This window comes from Mugil cephalus, chromosome 10 (assembly GCF_022458985.1).
Source record: "Mugil cephalus isolate CIBA_MC_2020 chromosome 10, CIBA_Mcephalus_1.1, whole genome shotgun sequence".
Taxonomy (NCBI): Eukaryota; Metazoa; Chordata; class Actinopteri; order Mugiliformes; family Mugilidae; genus Mugil; species Mugil cephalus.
Genome location: NC_061779.1, coordinates 13,415,380 through 13,436,690, shown reverse-complemented (window position 1 = coordinate 13,436,690; position 21,311 = coordinate 13,415,380). Strand labels below are relative to the sequence as shown.

Sequence of the window (21,311 nt, the reverse complement as noted above, 5' to 3'; positions counted from 1 at the left end):
GGGAGCAAATGGAGTGTGGCTGCCAAGGCAGAAGAAGAAGGGTCTGATCAGGCCTGGGTTTGCTGAGGGCCCATGCCAACCCTACCAGCTTCATTAAGAGCCACTTGGGTTTCAGAAATAGAAGCCCAACAGGGACCGGGGCCAAACAGAGCCCTGAACGGCCAGCCAAAAACTCACGGGACAAACAAACAAATAAACGAGTTGTCTCATGGGCTGCCAGAATCAACCGGCAGCAGCCATCCCAAGGAGCCATTAGAAGTTATCTTAGGCTGTCTTGCACACAAAATGTGCCCTGCCCCGAGTTTAAAAGTGGTGACGGTACACAAACTGCTGGCCCAATACAGAATAAATTAACCTAGAAAGCTGTCTCCAGAGACCAATTTCTCAAAGCGGCCACAGAGACGTTACTTCTTGTTTATTTGGCGTAGCTGTTGGGTACTGATGTAAGAAAGGATATTTTCACAAGGAAATGTACATTTCCCCTTCTCGCTACGGCCGTATAGCTTTTATGTCTATTAAAGCAAAGAATCATGGGGAACACAGATATCCCTTATCCTTATTTTGTTTTTCTGACCGTGTTTTATTTTCATTCTGAAAGACTTTTCAGTTCTCAGCTTAAAATTCAAATCCATACAACTCTAGATCTGATATTATAAAATGGCTAGACTGTAAACTCCTTGACACACTGTGTAATAACAAATGTAATGGAGTGGAAAGCATGTCGCCTTGTAGAACACTGAATCTGATTTATTTGCAGGGGATTTGGGCAGAAAACCGAGCTCGTGAGCAAATAACAAACTCTGGAAATGCAGCTTCAAACCATCACAAACAATTACAAAACTAAAAAGAGAAAATATTATTTTAAGCATTAAAATTTGGGAGCTGTAGAGGTATGTCTTGTTTACCATCCCATCTGAGTGGCAACTCTCAGTCTGCACACCACGGTGACTTCGGCCCATTTAACACCCACCCATTAAAACTAATGAGCTATTAGCAGATGACTTTGAACAACTTAAAGGTCAGCGTTGCCTCTCTCACACTGTACACGCGCCAACAGGGAGAGAGAGATGGCCCCACTTCCTAGATTGAATGGCTGTGATTGACTGACAGCACGGTAGGTTTTTCTTCTTTTGATGAATATACTTTAAATTTTATTATGGTGCGTGCAGGGCGCCGTCATCTTCATCTGCATACACAAAATACACTCTCTGCCATTTTTGTTACATCCTGGGTTTTTATTTGTTGTTTTTCAAACATTTGTGAGACTGTTAAAATATGCGTGGGAAACCAAATAATGCTTTACAAATCGTAAGTACCATCTTAAGAGTTCTAAGGAAATAAATGCGGAGGATGCAGTTTGGCTGAAAAATAAAAAAAGAGAGAAAAAAGGATGGCCCCGGGGTTTACATATTGCCAGTTTAACACTTTGAAGTGTGCATGCCTTCAGGGATGACCAGACCCCGGCCATCACTTTTTAAAAGAGCACAACAATATTACAATATTCCCTTGAGCACAACTTCAAAACCAACAATAAATCCGGGAGGACTAATATGTTGCTATACTGACATCTTGTGGATATGAGTTGAACAACATCTATGAACTGAATTACCTGGACCTAAATTGATCAGAATTTTATAAAAAACATTTAAAAAATTATTATTATTTCAATGGCTGATAATGTTCTACTCATTAGTCTACCCCGCTCTTAACAGTCTCTCTCTCTCTCTCTGTTTTCTTACACAACAACAACAGTTATCACTTATTGTGGTGAGTGGTATCGATGGCCAGATTGCCACACTGTAAGAGGAGGTGTCATCTTCTACACTCTACAGTTATGTGTATAAGTACACGGTAGTTGAAATGTATCATTAATCTGATGTTATAAGCAAGTACAAGCTTAGTTTAAAAAGATAATGGGCCCCTATTAACCAATACTGGCCCAGAGGATAGTATGTATCTGTTTAATTCCCTCAAATGGACTGAGGAAAAGGATAAAACTAAAAAAAAGAAAAGGTCTTAAATGTGGATTTTGAGACACTGGCCTTCTCTAAGACATGCTGTAACAGTCAACCAATGAAGCCTGGCTATCTTGTAATTCACTGGCACATTTTCATACAGTGAAAGGCCTGGCACGCCTGCCTGTGTCTCCACCTCCTTTGACCAATTAGTGTTCTAGACAAGTAGAAGTTGACAATGAATTTAAAAAGTTTAAGAATTGAACAGGTGGTTGACTTGAATCCAATATGACCTAAACTTTTTAGTAATGGTTTGGGGACAGTGTCAGAGTCCGATCCACAAGAGGCCAGTAGGGACCTTAATTTACTATGTCTCCTCACCTGTATAAAGCATATTATTTGTTTTTTCTCATCAGATTAATCATCATCAAAGGACGACTGAGAACTAAAGTTAAGCCATTTGCCTGTGTGGCCTTAACATTGTAATTGTGTGCATTCATTATTACACAGGATAGGATGTTACAATCCCTTGCACCAAAATACCAGACAAAACTCATTTAGAAGTTGTAGTAAGCCACCAGCTAGCAACCAACAAGAAGATACCAGCTAACTAGCCTGAGTAGCCTAAGTAGTAGTCATTGATATTTTCAAGTGGGCACCTGTCACTGATGTTTTGTTAAGGCCCACGACACTCCAAGAAGGCTTAACAATGAGTTTCAGTGTCCTGCAGTCATCCCCCTTCATGCTGCCACCACACAACCCCATGACTTACGACCACCGAGAAATTAGCTTAGCCCTTTTTACTGCTATTCAATAAATTGTGTCGGTTGGGTGTCCAAGCTACCTCTCTCCCCAGAAGGAAAGAGGTGGGATGCATGTTGTCATATTTATCTGTTATGCTACACTGAGCTATAAATAGATCTTCATGCTTTAATATAATGTTCTGTTATGGGTTATATTGAATGCAGTTTGCAGTAACCTAAGTAACATCATGCAGTGTTGGCTACTTTTATCTGTACAACGTATATCCTTGCATTCATTTGTCCTTGAGGTGTTTCTCCTCTAGCTTTTGTATGAAATGATAGTCGGTGTCTCAGCATGCGCCATTTGCAGGACGGCTTTTAGTGTGACGAAGATGCTCTTGGACTTCATCTGTCCAGAATCACAGCAGAAGACTCTGGAAATTACCGCTGTGATCTGCTAATTGTGACAGGATCTGCAAGTGATGGCTGCTCGAAGCCTCTGGTATGTGGCAACGTCGACTGCATGTGTCCCAGAAAAGTCTGGACTGACAGGTCCTAAAGGGGAGTAAGATCAATTTCTCATGTGTACTTTCTGTTGTCTTGTGTTTATCACAGAGATACAGATCAGGACTGGAACTGTGTCAGCTCTGGATTGAGTTAGACACAGGGGGATGGGGAGATATACCAAAGGAACTGAGTCTACTGAACAAATCTATGCCCATCTGACAGAATTAAAGCTTTTATTCACTTTGTTTCCAGTTTCACTTTACCATTCAGTGCAGTCACCTTGTGCTTTCTCCTTTATGTCTGTTATGTAGCCAAATGTTACATGTGTCTACCTTGTAGATATCCAACAAATACTGACCGGTCTTCGCCATCTATTTCAGACATAAAATGCCGTAGTCCTAGCAAGACAGAAAACTAATGCTGATGGGTTAGGAGAAAAAAAATCTAGTACACATTTAGACGTTAACTTAATTCCTCTTGTGCAGGGTTGAAGGACTCAGTGGTAAGAAAGCACATTCACAAGAAACAAAAGCTGCTGTGATCTTATAATCACTAACTAAACCAGGACTGAAGAGAGAACATGTTGCTTCCTTCAAACTATTGGATTTTATCCGATACGCACATCCCTAACATTGCATATTTGCATCTTTTTGTGGTTTTATGTCACAATTAACTCCCGTCGACATTATTATAGGTGCCATTGAGCGCAGCCAACATGTAAAATCTCTGAAAACATAACATTTAAAAGAGCGTGTTTGCTAAGAACGTTGCGGTTCTTGAACGCGCCTCACTTCCTTATGTGCCCCTTAAGAAAATGCAGATCCAGGAATAACCGACAACATAACACAGTCTGGCTTTGGGAGGTTTGCTGCTTTCCTCCTGTAACTTATGAGCTTCCATTCAGAATAAATTTTTAAGCATTTTCGCGTTTCGCATAAGTTGATGTTTCGGTACTTTAAGTCCTGGCTTTAAATTCTCCCCGTGAAAAGCAAATGGAAGAGCAGCATCGCTAGCAAACAGCGTAACCAGGGAAACAAAACCGCGAGGCTGTTGTTTACACTCATGGACAGTTTCACACGAGAATCACAGACCTCTCTCGTCAAAATGGAAAACGACAAACCCGTGAGAAAAACACGACCCAAGTCATCAGAGTCTACGAATGAGTAAGTTTTCTTCTTACCTACTTCACTTAAGTTTAACCCTTGCAGCTAGATGGCCTAACGTACCGAGCGTGAAATGGAAAGATTACCGTCAATGTTCCCTAAGCAGAGTTATATCTTTAAAGGTTGTGGGAGCCCTAACATCAAAATATTATTATTATTATTATTGACATATTACATTTGATCAAACCTGCAGGTCTCCTGAAAGCACGGGGAGCACCGACAGGGGTGCAGCGGATGTTTTTCCCGACTGTGGTTCAGATAGTCCCTCACTGACAGGATGCGCTAAGAGGGAATTTATGATGATGCCTCCAGAAGATAAACTCAGTTACTTCGACAGGCGGGCTCAGACCAATCAAGACAACCAAGAGGTCGGTACAATATAGATTTGTAGCACAAATAGTCTATTATGTTGCAGTTAGTTGTGCTTTTGCAACGTCTCCTGCAGATTTTGGTTTTGTGTTGTTCATGAATCTATAAACTAAACCACGACTGATTGATAACAGTGAAACCTCGTAAAGACACCTATCTTGATCTGTATTTGTGATATCACACTATGCAACTTTCAAGATCTGATTATTCATATCTCTGCATACACTAACTTGATGAGATAGGAAAATTTTAAAATGTCAAATCACAGCCTGACTCAGATTGCATTATCTTATTTTTCTAGTATTTAGTTCATGCTGGGTAGTGATTCAATTGCATAGGCCTAAATAGACCTATGTCTGTAATATTTAATGAGAAGCAGGCTAAGTACAGGCCCAAGGTTTAATCTGTAGAGACAACTCTATGGATAGCAGGCAGTTATGCAATTGTGATAATTCATTTAAGTACAACTGTGTACTACATTTCTCTGAATCAGCTTTTTGTACGGGATATGATGTTTACGTTTGAGGACAGACCTACTCCAAAAATCAGGACATGCACATAAAGTGTGCTCTCTATTCTTTTAAAAATGATTGCATCAGTGGATAGTTGTGGATTTTGTATAATAAATTGCAAACAGTTATAAAAGCTTAAAAGAAGTCTCACAAGGGAAGTTCCCACAACGTATTGAAAGTACTTACTATAGGGTTTGTGTTATTGGTATTAGTATGCCTGTCTAGAGTTGATACTGACATACATCTACTATATGTGTTCAGTTTGATGCTTGCATACAGGACCTGGTGCGGTGTGTAGCTCTGACAAGGCTTGTATACGGCGTGGGACACCTGAAACTAGCCCAGGCCTATGCCCGACTGGCTAAAGCATATTTCCAGTTCAAAGGTAACTTTAAAAAGAAAGATCTGCAATTTTTTTCATCATGCCTTAAAAAAACAAAATAACTGACCTTTAGGCTATTCTTCTACATTGTTGCTTCCTAGGCAAGCCATTTCTTACAAGTTAAAGCCATCTACTTGAAACTATTGCTTCAACTATTGCCAAGAGGATGTTCAGATACACAGTTACTCAGTTTGTGTTTAACTCATCAGTGTTTTCTGTGGCTCTAGGTTGGGGTCTGCAGGCACAAGAGCACTCGGCTCAGGCCAGAGAGCTGCTGCCTTTCTGCCCCTCCATGTCCTCCTGCAGAGATGACAAGCTTGAGGTTCTCACGTGTCTCCTGAGTGTACACCTCACACAAGGAGGTGCTTCACTACTTACAGACAAATATCCTTGTCATAATGTGTCTGAAAATGACGAATAAGACTTTACATATATGTTAAGCCAAATAAAAAAGCTGAATTAGTCCTTGACTAAGTCGACTCTGGAAGTGTCAGAATCCTCTTTTTTGGAGGCAGAGCACGTCCTAGAGGAGCTTCATAAACACAGTGTTATCGGTGAGGACGAGAACATAAGGACACAGCTGGAAATCTCCACAGGTCTTTGCAGGTATAGTAGTGAAAAAAATGGTGATTATGCAGTAGATGATTAAAAGCCTTGGTCCAGAATTTGTACATAATATCAGCTCCTACTGGGTCTTTAGCAGTGGTGATTTTATATGACCATTAGAGGGATGTGTTTAAGCCGGCAACATTCTCATTTTCAGATGTTCCCAGTGGGTATTCAGAGTGTACCAGAGTGTATCACTATTATTTTTGTTTGTTTACTAAATATTATTAGTTACATTTCAGTTTGGCCACAAGATGGCGACAAATTCCATCAAGTTTGCTCAAAGTCTGCCTTTTCTAACTTTAATTTAGAAAGGGGGGTTTTGCTGACTCATTGAGCTTGTATAAACAGAGTTTATTTAATTTTCTCTTGAAGAAAACAACTTATCATGTCAGGATTTCCCCCTCTTAATTCCCAGTGTTTTGTGGTGTTACTTACAGATGTGCTGGGCCGGGTCAATGCTTGTCAACTCATTCGTCATTAGAGGCACGGATGGGAAAGAAGCATTTCTGCTCTTTTAAAGCGTTTCTCCCTTTAACCTTTCTCTGATTAGCCTTTACCTCCTCTTTAATTAGAAACCTCCCATGCTTTTTTTATTTATTTATTTACTGTAAAGCACTTTTAGCTGCTCTGTTAAATCTTCTTAACTTAACACCGATCGCACATTTTGTATCACTGATTTACAATAAGCATTTATAACCTGATGGTGGTACTGACAACAGACGTCCCAACAGTACAACCAATAGTCCAACCACATGCTCAGGAAAAGATTAAAGAATTAAAGGATCGTGGTGGTGACATCTTACAGGCATCAAGCACAGGGCAGACTGATAGTGTGTTATGGGAACTGTGAGGCCTGGCAACTTAATAAAAAATAGCAGCTACTTGTCATAGCTTAAATCACGGGGGTTGAAATTAGAAGCACGTCCGGGAAGGAAGGGTCTTGCTTGAGTGTAGATCATCTTGCTGATGTCTCTTGATGTCGTTTATCTTACTCCTGTTAATCCTGGTTTGTGAAAGGACTACTTGGATTTGAATGTATGTGTTGTGATTCGGTACCAGGTTAACGCTGTCACTTAAAACCAAGACGGAGGTGAGCTACTCTCGTAGGAATTTGCAAATGATGCCATCTTGATCAGTTTCAGAGAGTCAGAGTTTGTTGACATGATGTGTGTAATTGAAAAAATGTGCAGACTCTGGCTGGTGTGTAAGCTTGTTAAATCTCTTTTGTTCGGTGATGACTAAGAATTTGGCATGCCTCTAAAGCTCTGTCAATCAACACTGTTGTGATGGAGGGGAATGTTCCCACCAAAGCCTGGAACAATAACATAAGCTCAGCTCTAGCTATAGATCCCGGTCCAACCATTCTGCTCGGTTTTAGATTAACTCTCAAGGTGTGCGATTATGATCAGTCGAGTGGGATATGTCTGTCAGACTAGCAACAATTTTGCTGCAAGGTTTGAATTTATTGCGTGTGTGCTTATATTCTCATGCCAGCGTTGCTAAGATAATATCATTTCCTTTTTCCTTTCTGACTGCCCTCATAAATCTGCAGATTGAGTCACAAGATTTTATACAAATAAACAATGTGAGCCCATTTTTCATAAGTGATCCCAAGTTACATAATAAATTCAGAGAAATTCTCTCCATCCTTAACTTAATTTTCATGTTGATGAATCATTGTTTAGGAAATGAACTCGGTTTACCATAGTTGCCAGAGTTTGTGATGTTCTCTGTGACGTTGGTCCGCTCTCTATTTACTGGATTGTGCACGTAACATAATTATTGTACATGAAATACCAGCTGCTTTCCTTTGAAAAACAGTAGCGAATTTCAACCACCCCTTAAAATGTTATTTGATTTATTGTCTGAAATAAAATCAGCAGGGATTTTGTGGTATTACCACGGTTTAGTCACTATTTAAAACTACACAGGTTGCATTTTTTCCTGCATAGTTTTTAACCCATTTCTACCTGGGGCACACAATAAAAAGCCTAATCAATCTTTAAGGGACCGTACAGATTTGCGGTTGTGTTTGCGTCCTTCTGTTTTTACTACGGCTCGGTTTTACTGTATCATTTTACTAAACGGGAGCCAGGCAAGCTTACGTCAACTGTGTTCTGGAAACGTTTACAAAAGATCACTGTGTGGCTCTCTTGGCAGCACATTCACAAATCCTTAATTATATTAAAATTCCCTGCCCTGCAGACTCTATATATGTTTTAATGGGATGTGGCATATTACCAGTCAACCAGGAAGTACGTAAGGAAGCAGCGTAAATGAGAGGATAGAGAGACATTGTCCCTTTCTATCCTTCTTGGCACAATGCAAGGACTCACACTGGAATGTTGCTCTGCTTCAGCCATCGCTGCTGCCCTAAAAGGATCTGAAGCTCTTACCCCGTGAATGCTTAAGGGTGGGGCACTTCTTCCATCCAACAAGGCATGCTGGGATAATCTTAGACCGATGGGAAATTTTGAAGAAATGATCCCACACTGTTTTTGCAATCAGTGCTGAGGGCACAGTACATGTTTACTGAGCCAATAATGACCAAATTCACTGTCGAGCTTAGACCTCTGGTTCCCACACTCACTGACCGTACTGAAACACATTTGATATACTCAGAAAACCTTAACATGCAGTTGCAGATTAACTTAAATGTGCCTTCTCTGTGTAAATGAACGCTCATTCGGATAACCAGTACGCTCTGTAGGAAGGGCTTTCCTGTACAGCAGTAGTGGAGCTAGAGAGTTTCCAACATAGCACTGAGCGTTTCAGCCAGTGAGAAGGACCCACCCCCTTGACTGGAGAGCTGAATTAAATTTAGAGTCCATTAGATTGTTTGAAGCTGTTAGTGCAGCAAGCCTGATGGATCCAGTGTCCTTGCGGTGGATAATGCAACCATCATATCATCCTCTCTCTTTCCTCTCCCGCCCTCTTGCTCTGCAGTAGCCAAAGCTATCCCATGCGGTGTGACATGACATGGCTGCCTTTTAAAAGAGCAGAGGACATGTGAAGCCTGAAAACAAATGTGAAAAATGGGCGACAGATTACTATAGATGCACTGCACAGCTCCGAGATCTCCTGGAATGAGAATTTAAATACTCGTGGACATTAGAAAACCAAAAGAAAACATTGAATATTGGAGAATGGATGCAACCAAAATGAGTTGTAAGATCAACTTTCCCTGCTCTCCAGCTGCAGCAGTCAGACGATATCTTCTCCCCCTTGACAGGACTCAGGACCCTAGCATTTACTTCAGTAATATGATGCAGCCTCGTGGTATTTAATTAACAGGTGTCAAGTTATATATTGCAAATAAATAATCACAAGAATATGGACAATATTATAATTGTGTTATTTGTGAATATGCATATACTTTGTTGGTCACTTAGTGGGAAATCAGTCAGGTTTGCTCTGTAGATGTTATGGTTTCACTGTGTAATAGTTCCTTTCAAGCGTGTGTACAAGCATAGCCTGCAGCATAAGACATCCACTGGGATAATACATTCAATTTAGAAGGAAAAGAAAATCCCTTAAAAATGTTCTGGGAGAAAGTTAAAGAAGACTAACAGATGAAGAAATTCCTTTTTCCATGAGAGATAGACACGCATCACAAGTTTTCTGGACAGAGTAGAGCAACATGGTAAGTTTATAGTGTGAGACATAACAATGACAAATTATAGAGAGATTGTGAAGAGTAGACCCAGGTGCTGCCACTATATTAGTGTCTCTGCCTCTGACAGCCTGTCATTTCTGCTTTATAGGGTCTATAAGAGACAGAACAGACCAGAGGAGGCACTGAGCCAGTGTGACAAGTCTGTGCGATTGCTTAACGACTGTAATAACCCAGAGAAAACTTGCTGCTTCTACAAAGACATGGCTGCCATTGAACAGAGCAGAGGTCATCTGGACCGTGCCATAGAGCATCTCTCCAAGGCAAGAAGTGTTTTCCCTCGCAGTATTTACCAGACATAAAAAAGTGCTCCTTTAACACGCCGCCATGCTGCGTTATAAGGTAATGTTTCGGCGCCTCTTATTTACTTGATGTGTCCTTTTTCACGTGGGTGTTCCTGCTAGGCTCATGCCATTGCTGTGAGTCACAGCACAGAGGAGCTGGAGAGGGCTCAGATCTCCCACAGCCTGGCCCTCATCCTTTCTGCTGCAGCAGAGCCCCATCACAATGGTGAGTCTATTCACAGGCACAGACTAGGCCTGAGCAAAAGGCACAAGGGGTTAATTAAGAGCTGAATATTCCGTTGTCTTCCTATATGTCAAATTCTTTAAGATGGTGTAATGGAAAGCACGCTTCCAACAATGTATTTTGCAGACATGTCCATACATGTCCAAGCTCAGCCATGTCTGTGTTGCCTGCATCAACAACCTGATGACACACAATTGTTCCTATTGTTAAATTTTAAATGTATTTTATTGCAGTATATGATTTCAGAATAATGTATTTTGCACTGCAACCTTTTTGTGTTTTTCTCCATTCTGCTGTAGCTTCTGCAGGTCGTTACTTCGAGCAGAGCTTAAGTGAGTACAGGAACTCTGTAGGTCCACAGAGCCCAGCCTTTCTATCAGCCCAGGATGACTTCTGTCGCTTTCTCCTCATGAATGGGCAGCAAGAGGTAGAAAATAATTACATTATTATGTTTTTCTCCCATAAAACCCAACTTCAAGATTGTCATTATTCACCCAGATGGTAACTTAATGTTTACCTGCATCTTTCATGTTCCATTGCAGAAATGTGTGCAGATCCAGAGAGCCTCTCTCGATTCTAAGAGATCTGTGTTCGGCGACCTGAGCTCTGAGGTAGCAGACACCCTTCAGCTGGTGGGAAGTGTCGAGATGACCCAGGGCAGGATGAACCAGGCCCACGGGACCATGACAAAGGCAACCACACGTTACATAACAAACACGGCACACATGATGTTTTCCACGGTCAGCAAATGTTCACGTATAGCGATGGCCAGAGTAGTAGTAGTCACTGGCAGTACACATGATGTTATCCTCGTTGGAACTATTTAAGGGATGTTAATAAAAGGAGTCAACAGGCGTGGCCAACTAAATGAGTAGCAGAGTGAAAGGCCTGTTCAGATCGCACACACAAAAGAGCCGCTGTCATTTTTTAGATGGGCTATTTCCACCATCTCTCTAGAGCTCTATGTTATCAGAGATGCATGCTAATCTTGGAAGGGTGCAGTGAGCAGGGCCTACCTCCCTGGTGTAAAATGTCACACAGAGTGACTTTGTGTTTCTTCAGGCTGGATGGAGCCTGACAGATGGGGCAACAGAACCTTTTTTTTTTTTTTTTTGCTGACTGCCATCAATTAATCTGCCATCAATCAATCAAGGACACTGATCCCTATTAGTGGGGTATGCCATTTGAAATAAATAAAATATGGAAAAAAACATTCATCTGTCATTGAGTAATCAGCAGCTTTTTGGCTAATTTTGAGCCTGCGTCTCTTCTATGACTGTTTCTAGTTTACTATATCTCTTATGTAATGAATGTTTTCAATTACGACTCCATATTTGCCACATGAGCTCAGTTCTGCCGTGGACTGAACATACTAAAATACACCAAGAAAGGGGGATTGCTCCATACTAGTAATGACATGCCTGTAAGTGAAGCAGCCTGGTTGCTATGTTGGTTTGTTATTGCTATTTAAGAGGGGGGGTCCAAGTATGACAGCATTCATCAGTGCCCACACTCTCTACAACATTTCCAACTAGTAACCTTTCCGAAGTGTCCTGACACAGAGCAGATATTTCCGGAGTTTTTTTTTTTTTTTGGTTTGTTTTTTTTGCTTTTTAAACTTCTGTCATTAGGACACCCGTTGCGCTCTGAGCAATGTTAGCTTTTCCGAAGGAAAGCTGGCTTATACAATAGCTACAGTACGTACGAAAACAAAGAACAATGGCACTCACACAGACACACATTTGACATTTCCCCCATTTTCTCTGAAGTAGTGCTGAAAAAGCGGCCTTCCATTACATCAACCTTAGCAACAGTGAAAACATCCAGGAGGCCAGCTGGCTGTCTTCCAGATTACCAGTGTTTTATTTTCCCCGGAGAAGAGGGAAACTTTTAACTCCCTCTGTCCCCCCTTTGCTTTGACAAAGATCTCTTTACAACTCGTGATTTGTGATTATTGTAGAAATGACAGGTGGGCTTTTGCCAGGTTTGTTGCGTCACCGTTTAAACGTATACATGTGTCAAATGTTGTGACGTCTCTGCATTTTAAATCGGGTAATAGTTCCTTATGTCGAGCTGAGAAATTATTCCTCATTTCTCCTGTTTCATTGGATCAAACTGCATGCATGCAAAACGATAAAGAAAAGTGACCCAAGCTGTTTTATTTCATGTTTTAACTGTCTCAGATGGTTAAAAGGGGTTAAGTTAAGGTCCTTGTAATAATTCTATCAGTTGAGTCACAGCCTGGAGTGGTCAGCACAGGTGTTATCTAAACCTTGGACAGCTACAGTGGTTATTTTGGTATGTTTAGTGCTTTCACATGTTGCTAGGAAGTATCTCTTCCCCTCAGAGTATGACTTGCACCTCTCATCTTCCACTGAACAACTGTCATTAACATTTATTTATTTATTTATTTCAGTGCCTGAAGATCCAGAATTTGTTGCACGGACCTCAGCACAAGAAGACAAAATCCGTGCAGAAAGCTGTGGACATGCTGGCCCGGTAAATCTGCCATAGATATATTTACATTTCATATAATTGTATTTTATATTGAGACACTGACACTCCTGGTAACATATTCCCAATGTTATTTTGTGATTCAGCCATGTACTGTATGTTTTTTTAGGGCACCAGAGGTGGCTGAGAGACTGCAGAGGAAGAGTACGAGGAGGACAAAACCATTTCCAGATGTCCCATCCAGCGGTAACGACGAAAACTACATGTCTGACTCTTGAACTTTATTTTTTTATTATATTATTTATTTCTACAGTAATGTTAAGATGTTGTGCCCACAACTACTGCTTTTGGTTAAATGTGTCTGTCGTGATTGTGCAGGTAAAAAAATCACTCATTATGTTGATTGACAGCACTTTTTTTTTTTACTTGTACATGTGTGAAAGGTGAAAATAGATTCGCTGTGAAGAAATACTCACACAAAAACATGGCCACAATATTCTTTAATGACGTTAAGATAATAATTATTTTTTTAATTAAGGGCTGGAACCAATGTAAACCAAAACGATAAAATTTGTTCAACAGAAACTGTGATGTCAATAAAAGCAATGATTTCCATCTGTCAGTTCTACATTTGCTGAACTCTAACTCAAACATTCATCAATAGACTTTTTTGGTACACTGGTACAATTTGTCAATGAAATGGCACATGGTATCCAGATTACAATGTGTACACACAAATACAGTAACCTAACTAGTATTAAGGGATCATTTAAGTGCACTGTTGTATTAATTTGAAATTACTGCTATTCCCAGATGAAAAAACTTGCCAAACCTGCTACTGTATATCTAGACACTTAAATGCAAATAATTTGAGGCTTCTTTTTCTTTAGAAGCGTTGCATTCTAGCTTAGCATTTTTTTTAAGCCAAAAAGCCAATTCAAAAAGACATCGTTTAGTAAAGAATACAGTATAAACTATACGAGAAACTGCCCAAAACAAAAACGCAGACTGTAATCTGCTTCTGCATCTAGTACGCAACACAACAAACTCTAGTGAACACTCAGTGCCACTAAGCTGATGAGCCAAAAATAGTTGCAGTCATAAACACACTCTTAGGTCACAGCAAAGTTGAATCCTTCAAGCTAACACTGTGACAGTCAACAAATGTGAACAAGCAAAAGGTGCCATACATAACATAGATTGAAACCAGATGTGACTGTTTTTTTCCACTATTGCTGCATCCCTTTTTGTTAATTAAGATTCTACTAATTGTTTCCATTTCATCACCCTATTGCTATTACTACTGACAGCTAACAATATAAACAGCAATGGTACATCCTTTTTAGGTTACACTTTTCACACACGTTTCTCGGTGATCTGATTTGATTAAATAATAGACAATTTGCATGTATTTCCAATGTGTAAGGAGTCATTGGTTGTGTGTGAAATCATCTGAAAATGCCAAATATTTGTCATTTATTTTAAAACCACTTATATGTGCCACATTTATTTAAAACGTTTCTTAAGACAAATTTCAAAAGACATATTTTCCCCGACTTCCACTATAATGTCCTAGGCTACAAGCATGACTATATTCAGTGCGTTTTATTTATTCACCCATGTGTTCTAAGATGTAGAAGGTACTAAAAAATTAAAGCCCCTGCAGACAGCGCATGTTTCCCACATAGCTCAGTGTCCTGTAATGTTCTGCAATAAATGCTGACAAAGGAAACTCAAGATCATGGCAAACGCAGCCTAGAGGTGGTTGGGTTATGGTGTGCCTTAAACTGCGGGATGGGCTGTTCAAGCTGTACAGCATGGGTTAGTACAAAAATAGAGAAATCCAAAGAGAATAAACAAATCTATTTGAAAGTAAACTGAAAGTTACGAAAAGGTCGAACGTACTAGCGCAACACACACATCCATTAGTATTTTACTAGCAGTATTGCAGCAGTAAATACCAAAAACTTTGTACTAATCTGTTAATTTGAATTAACAGTGTTACTCCGCGTTTTAGAGAGCACACCCTAAGTACTGCCTAAGATCACACCAAAATCATTTTGATATTTTAGTCTGCAGAAATTATAGCAGTGTTACAGTGCCTGCAACCAACATTACATCTGTATCTAGATTGCTAGAATAACCTCTGTATGTGCACGTCAACATGCAGTAATGTATTGGCAATTATTGAATATGAATTTATTTCTGACTTAATTTTTTCTCAGTCATCCGAAGTGCTTTCAAGGTAAACTGTTGCAATTTTTTTCTCTGAAGATATTGTCATTGGTGTCTCCAAGAACTGAGACTGCAGCTCTTGCTCCGAAGTAGCCTCAGCATGTCTGTCCGTACCGGACATCTGGAAGGTGAAGGACTTCTCTGTCGGCCCCAGTTTAATATGTTTCTCTGTGATTGCAGATGCATATTCTCCTTCCTTGCTGAAGCCTTCAAAGCTGCCACCTTTCGCATCATCATCATCTTCTGTGGAAACTCTGATGGTGTACCCTTCTCTGGCCCCACCCTGGAAGGCTTTCTCAAGCCCTAGGTTAGAGGATCTGATAGCTGCCATGATTTGATCTTCTGACAGATCATCTCCTTCTGCCAGCAGCCCAGAGTCTTCCAGTGTTTGAGAAACATTTAGCTCCGCAACTATAGTCATGGTTCCGTTGTCGCTTGACTGCTGCACTTTTTTGACATCGACAGCCATGTTCTGTGGACTTTCACGGCTCACTTTTGTGAGATAAGCCAGCTCCTCCCTCAGTGGACCTGACACTGAGCTTTGCAGCGACTCAAGAGCTCCCTTCAGCTGCTCTTTAGGTTCCAAAGAGTCCTCTCTCAGGAACTCAAGCACTGACTCCTGCACTACTGGCGTGACACATACCTCTTCTTCAATGATGCACTCCGGAAAACTCTCTTTTGGAAACAAGCTGTCATCTGACGTGAACTTGTATTCATCACTTTCCTCTACAGTTACCCTTTTCTGGGGAACGCCTTCATCTTGATAATACTTCTCATCTGACAGGTCATCTACAACGCCATAGTGGCCATATGAGGTTATGCCACCACCTTCCTCGGGTTCAGAAAGATTGTCATCTGGCGTGGAGACGTAATACTCATGAGACTCTTGGTCATGGGTGAAATGAGGAGATTCACTCTCTCTAGAGACATCTTCAACTTGCACAGATCCACCCTTGGACCGGTCTGCGCCTGTTATGGAGGATATCATGGCATCCGCTTCATCATCGCTGCCTGTGGTGTCAGGAGGGACATTTTCTAGCTCCTCAATTTGGAAATAAGCTGAGGGCTCCAAAAAACTTGATCTGGACTCGCGTTCAACCTCAAGCTCCTCATCACTGACAGACTCCACGGGCTCCTCAATGATTTCAACATTGACAGATCTATGTTGTAGGTTTTCTCCTCCCTGGAGGCCACTCAGCAGATTCTGGATCATGGTCCCTGTTGCTGTATCCTTTATGTCCTCCAGTGACACTTTTTTGACACCTTGGCCCAGCAGTTCTTTCAGGGCAGCGTCTTCGGAAATGTCCAGCTCTTCCTCCACTTTGGACTCCAGTACGATCTGTGTTTTAGTCGTGCCATCCTCCTCCTCAGTTTTCTCCACATGATATTTGACCTTTGAATCTCCTGATGAGCAGACTTTCGCTTCTAGACCTGCTGGTCTTATCACTTTCTCAATAATCTCCTCTACGGACACAGAGTCTAATATCTTTTTCTCAGCCGGCCCTATCGAAGACTCTGTTCTACCTTCAACTTTGAACTCACTGTCATGAACACTACCTTTCGCTTTTTCATCTAACACATGCTTTTTGCTTTCTGTCTCAGTTTTTGTGCTCAGGCTCATCATTGGTGGTGACACAACTTTTACGGATTTGGTCTCAGCCACAGAGGACTTGGCAGAGTGGGTTTGACTATCAGCTTGAGAGACCTGTTTCACTTTCACGACTTTCTCCTCCTCTGCTGTTGTTTTCTGCGCACTTTTACTGATTTGAGTTTTGCTCTGGTCTGTTTGTTTATCTTTGGGGGTGGTGGCGGTGGCAGCGGCAGCAGAGGCAGAAGAAGCAGCCTGAGCTTTGCTGAATGAGATCATATCCCGTCTGGATGCCGGACTCTGATGGCGAGCAACTGAAATAGGAATGACCCTAGAGGGACTTATGGTCCCAGAGGGAGGCACTGGGGATCTTCTCGCATATGAAGTTGGTGCTGTGTACTTTATATCCGTATGTTGTCTGGTGGTTAAGGTGGAAGATCTAGTGTAGGGTTGGGCTGGCATCTTGATATCTGAGGCAGAGAAGTGGTTGACGTTAACGTTTCCTATTGAGTGTTGCTAATACAGATAGGAACTCATCTTCTAACATTTCCTGGTGATCATTACATCAGTAAAAACAATTCAGTGAATACTTTTCAATACTGTACCTATTATTCTTTCTCGCAGAGGTTGATTCACCGTCCTATGAACTTCTTGCAGTCCGATTTTCTCACCTTCCAGCAGAGCCCTAAGAAGAGACAAAATACTTCTGAAGGCAATGCAAAATATGTCAGGATAAATCACTGGCTGATCCTCCTATTTCAGCAAAATGGAATGATGTATTAAAAAGAATCAAAGACAAATACCTCACAAAACGGTGTACATCATTCAGATCTGCCATTGCAACCCTCTCAAACTAAACTCAACAGGGTTACGAGGTGGTATGACTCCAATACCTGACCATATAGGGTAGTAATTATCAAAATCATAACAAACCACTGTCAGTTATTACAGAAGAAATTAGCTTTAACAGCTCACCTTTCCTTGGTCATGCTTCAGAAAACACTCATACAACGGCAAATCAAAGTGCCTCAAAAAGAGCAACCTCTCCGGAGAGTGCCTTCCGAAAGACTGACCTAAAAATAACGGCCACAATGAGGGGCCGTCCACACCATGAATCCTGAAGCAAAAGCTGACTCGTGACAAAAGCACATTCCACTGCCACGTCTCTAAGCAAGCATGCGGCCTGTTCCAAAGATCCAAAACAAACCAGAGGCGCCACTGAAGAACCTGCCATATACAGACACGATGGAGTAGGTTTTCTCCTAAACAACTACCTGGGAATTGGATTAATAAAATTTTAATATCAATCAACAACAGGTATCAAGGCAACAAGGCAAGAGGTTGTGGTATAACAAGGATAGCTTCTAGGATACAACCTCCAAGTATAAACACACACTGCGTATTGACTCTTTATAAATAACTTTGCCTTTCATTAAAAATAGTTAAGAGACAGGATTAGAAACACCAGATATAATTGCCCCAGAGTATTTGCAGTATGTGAAGTATTTCTTAGACTGTAAATGTCAGCTATTTATTTCACTTTATCTAACTGTAGGAAGAGAACACTTAGTGCCAGTACTTCTGCTACGTGAACCTTCAGGAAATGTGAGAAGGGTTTGATATGTTATCTGTTCTTGAAATCATGGAAATAACGGAGAAGAGTGTGAAACATTAACATTGTAAGTGTGTTCCATCTGCTCAAGGCCTGCCAGCAGACAAGGACACGGAGACAACCTCTCCAGAGAGGGAAGTGTTCATAGAGGACATCTTGACACTCGTGTAAATACTGAAATGAACGATGCCCAAGATCCGTGTAGCTGCTTTGGGATCTGTTTTTAAATTTGTCTCAGTCATCTATTCATGGCTTATTGGCGTGCTAATATGGAAAGGAGCTATTGTTGATTGTGTTTTGATGGCACGCCTAATATCTACAGGAAATTGGCCTTCTCTAAGTTATACTCTACATACGTTTCTCTTTCGCACTGGACAACTGACAACATAAATAGGCTCATCACCTGTAAGTAGCCACCTCCAAGCCCAGATCCATCCTGACTTGGAGCAACTCCTGATGATCTCTGATCTTTTCTTCTATGGTCTCAGCCATCATGTTCTTCTCATGCTCCAGCTGCTCGATAATCATCTGGAGGAAGAAAATGTATTAACTTTGTCATTATTCTATAGGTATTATATATATGTATATTTTAAAGCTATGCACTTTGACTAAAAACAAGAATTTTGTTCTTTTTACCACAGTGCTGTTATCCCAGCACAATCGGTTTATACACATAGCCTGTGTTTTTGTGTCTCAGCCATGCATTTTCATGTACCTCTAATGCAGAAAGATGACATATTGCCTTTTAAAGTAAAATTCAACTGAGAATTATGTTGCATGTTACACTGCTGAGGACAGCCCTGCAGAGTGTAGCCTGTATAGTCAACTGTAAGTGATGGACCTGCCTGGGGCTCCATCTTTAGGAGGCTAATAAGGATTTGTCAGTCTGACAGCTAATTGGTTTAAGTGGCTGGAGTAATCTAGCAGCTATGGAGTGTGTATGTGTGTGCGCGAGGGCGCGCGTGTGTGAAAACGTCGCTCAGCTACTGGAGCTATCCAATCCATTTGTACTGAGGTCAAATGTTGCACACAACCCATGCTTTTTAGAGTTATGGGTGCACAGACTTGCCAGGCACCGTTATTGCCATTATTTATCGAGTATATGTGAGAATACTGTGGAATCAGATGGAAGGCTCACATAGCTAACCATACGTTACTGGCTGAGTGTATAAACACTGTTTGAACAATTACTTAGGCTTAAGAAACAGACCGGTATAACAATTCATTTGCAGCAGCTGCATCAGTCCCTTTAAGGATAGGTGGGTGTGGCAGGGGAAAAGGGGACTAGCCTCTCCCCTCTCCTTTGGATCATTGTAAGAAAGGGTAGATTATTCTATCCTGCTGAAATTTATAGAGTGTAATATGTGTTTAGAGGATTGTTAAAATAACAAATAAACAAAAAAGCTGCGTTTACTTGATATGAATCAAGTGACTCGCAAAGGTCTCAGTTGCACTCCACCACGACGCACTATCCTTACCTGATATTCATTGAAGTCCCCGCGGAATTTGTCCTGCATTTGCATCAGTTGCTCCTCAAGATGCATTTGGATCTGACCCTGTTTTTCCGCCTCCGCGCGCATTTTGTCCAACTCGGAAACATACACCATCTTCTCCCTCTGCAGGTCGTGCAGCCTCTCTTGGTCCTCCTTAATCGACCGCTCCATTTCGTCCACCTTCTGCTGGTACATTTCAAAGGTCTCAATCCAGCCCTCGGACAGACCTCGAGCATACTCTTGCACCTCTTCCATCGAGACCGCCGGAGGCCCGCGATAAGTTTGCGAGAGGATGGGCACCACCCTGGTCTCCACCTGATGCCTGAGGTGGTTCACTTCTTGCATGTGTACGTCCTCTAAGCGCTTGTACTCGTTCTCCAGCTGAAATAGACGCTGCTGGAGTTCAGTGTTGATTTTGTGCGTTTGCTGGAGCTCCTTCTCGCAGCCCTTCAGCTCTCCGCTGATGTCCCTGCACACCTCGGTCTGATCGCTGCACAGAGACCGGATCAACTGAAGCTCCCGCCATAGCTTCTCCCTCTCCATCTCAGCCTGGGACTTCTCAAACGACAGCTGCCCCACCATCCTCCTCAGGTCGTGTAACTCGGCTTTGAAATTCGGCTGCCATCCCGCTGCCCTCACCTGTCTGAGTTCATTGATCTCGGCAATAAGATGCGCGTTTTCTTGCTCCAGCTGCTTCGTTCTCGTTAGATACTGGGCAAGTCTGCTGTTGAGCTCCTGCAGCTGGTGTTTTTCGCTGTCAAAAGTTCTCCTGAAGGGAAGCATTGTAGCATCTAATAAGAATTTTTAAAAAAGAGTTTTAAGTTTGCTTTAAATCTTTTACAGGGAGGGCTGCTCCGGTGTCATTTGCTTCTGCTGGAAGGACTGTGATGTAAATTGCGATCAGTGGCCCTTTGACAAGTGCAGGAGGAGGAGGAGGAGGAGGAGGAGGGCGGGTCCTGCCTGCATCACAGGAGCGTCCCAAGCGCGTCCGTGTTTTCCCTGGCAGATGTTAGGATGCGTTCAAGTGCTGTCTGAAATAGTTAGGTTCTGGAAGTGGCAGCATTCAAAGCGGGACGAGAGAGCGAAGTAAAAACGAAGATGCTGAAAATGAATCGGGCGCCAAATTTGGCTCATGAAAATAGAATTAATCATGGGTCATTCTTGGAATTTCGTAAATGCCAATAGTATCTTTCTAATTTTTAAGCAGCAGACTATGTATATATATTTACTCAATATGTTCATACATGCAAGTCCGGTTTCAGAGATGTTGAGGGAATCTAGAAATGTTCACGTATATATTTACCCCTCCTAAAGTGTAGGTGTAGTTGTTTTACATTGCAAGAAAATAATATTACATTTCAAACACCACATTTCAGTCTGCAGATTAACTGATATACTCAGATGCAATAGTAGTCCTGTAATTAGAATAAAACAGGTCTAAGGCTTTCAGTTGGTTATATGTTTCTGATGATGGGCATCTGTTTTTTT

At 41.4% G+C, this 21,311-nt stretch overlaps 2 protein-coding genes across 2 annotated transcripts; one reads left to right on the top strand and one right to left on the bottom strand.

The window, feature by feature from the left end:
• The first annotated feature begins 4,004 nt into the window (after window positions 1-4,004).
• Window positions 4,005-13,510, top strand: ttc23 (tetratricopeptide repeat domain 23). The gene is made up of 11 exons (XM_047595919.1): window positions 4,005-4,368; window positions 4,562-4,736; window positions 5,511-5,634; window positions 5,859-6,015; window positions 6,112-6,237; window positions 10,005-10,176; window positions 10,318-10,423; window positions 10,741-10,868; window positions 10,984-11,133; window positions 12,858-12,940; window positions 13,065-13,510. Exons 1-11 carry the CDS (start codon window positions 4,268-4,270, stop codon window positions 13,171-13,173), a joined length of 1,431 nt encoding a protein of 476 aa, XP_047451875.1. The 5' UTR covers window positions 4,005-4,267; the 3' UTR covers window positions 13,174-13,510.
• Window positions 13,381-20,732, bottom strand: synm (synemin, intermediate filament protein). The gene is made up of 4 exons (XM_047595918.1): window positions 19,809-20,732; window positions 18,734-18,858; window positions 17,324-17,403; window positions 13,381-17,188 (listed from the first exon to the last, which is right to left on the bottom strand). The coding sequence occupies exons 1-4, from the start codon at window positions 20,604-20,606 to the stop codon at window positions 15,117-15,119; spliced, it is 3,075 nt and encodes a 1,024-aa protein (XP_047451874.1). The 5' UTR covers window positions 20,607-20,732; the 3' UTR covers window positions 13,381-15,116.
• Between the last annotated feature and the right edge of the window lie 579 nt (window positions 20,733-21,311).

Excerpts from the sequence above, each read along its gene's own strand:
- ttc23 (XM_047595919.1), top strand. The coding sequence starts at position 4,268 with ATGGACAGTTTCACACGAGAATCACAGACCTCTCTCGTCAAAATGGAA. Across the intron at positions 4,737-5,510 it reads CCAATCAAGACAACCAAGAG|TTTGATGCTTGCATACAGGA; the intron begins GTCGGTACAATA and ends ATATGTGTTCAG. Across the intron at positions 11,134-12,857 it reads CCCACGGGACCATGACAAAG|TGCCTGAAGATCCAGAATTT; the intron begins GCAACCACACGT and ends TATTTATTTCAG.
- synm (XM_047595918.1), bottom strand. The coding sequence starts at position 20,606 with ATGCTTCCCTTCAGGAGAACTTTTGACAGCGAAAAACACCAGCTGCAG. Across the intron at positions 18,859-19,808 it reads GGGACTTCAATGAATATCAG|ATGATTATCGAGCAGCTGGA; the intron begins GTAAGGATAGTG and ends TTCTTCCTCCAG. Across the intron at positions 17,404-18,733 it reads TTGGAGGTGGCTACTTACAG|GGCTCTGCTGGAAGGTGAGA; the intron begins GTGATGAGCCTA and ends GTCTCTTCTTAG.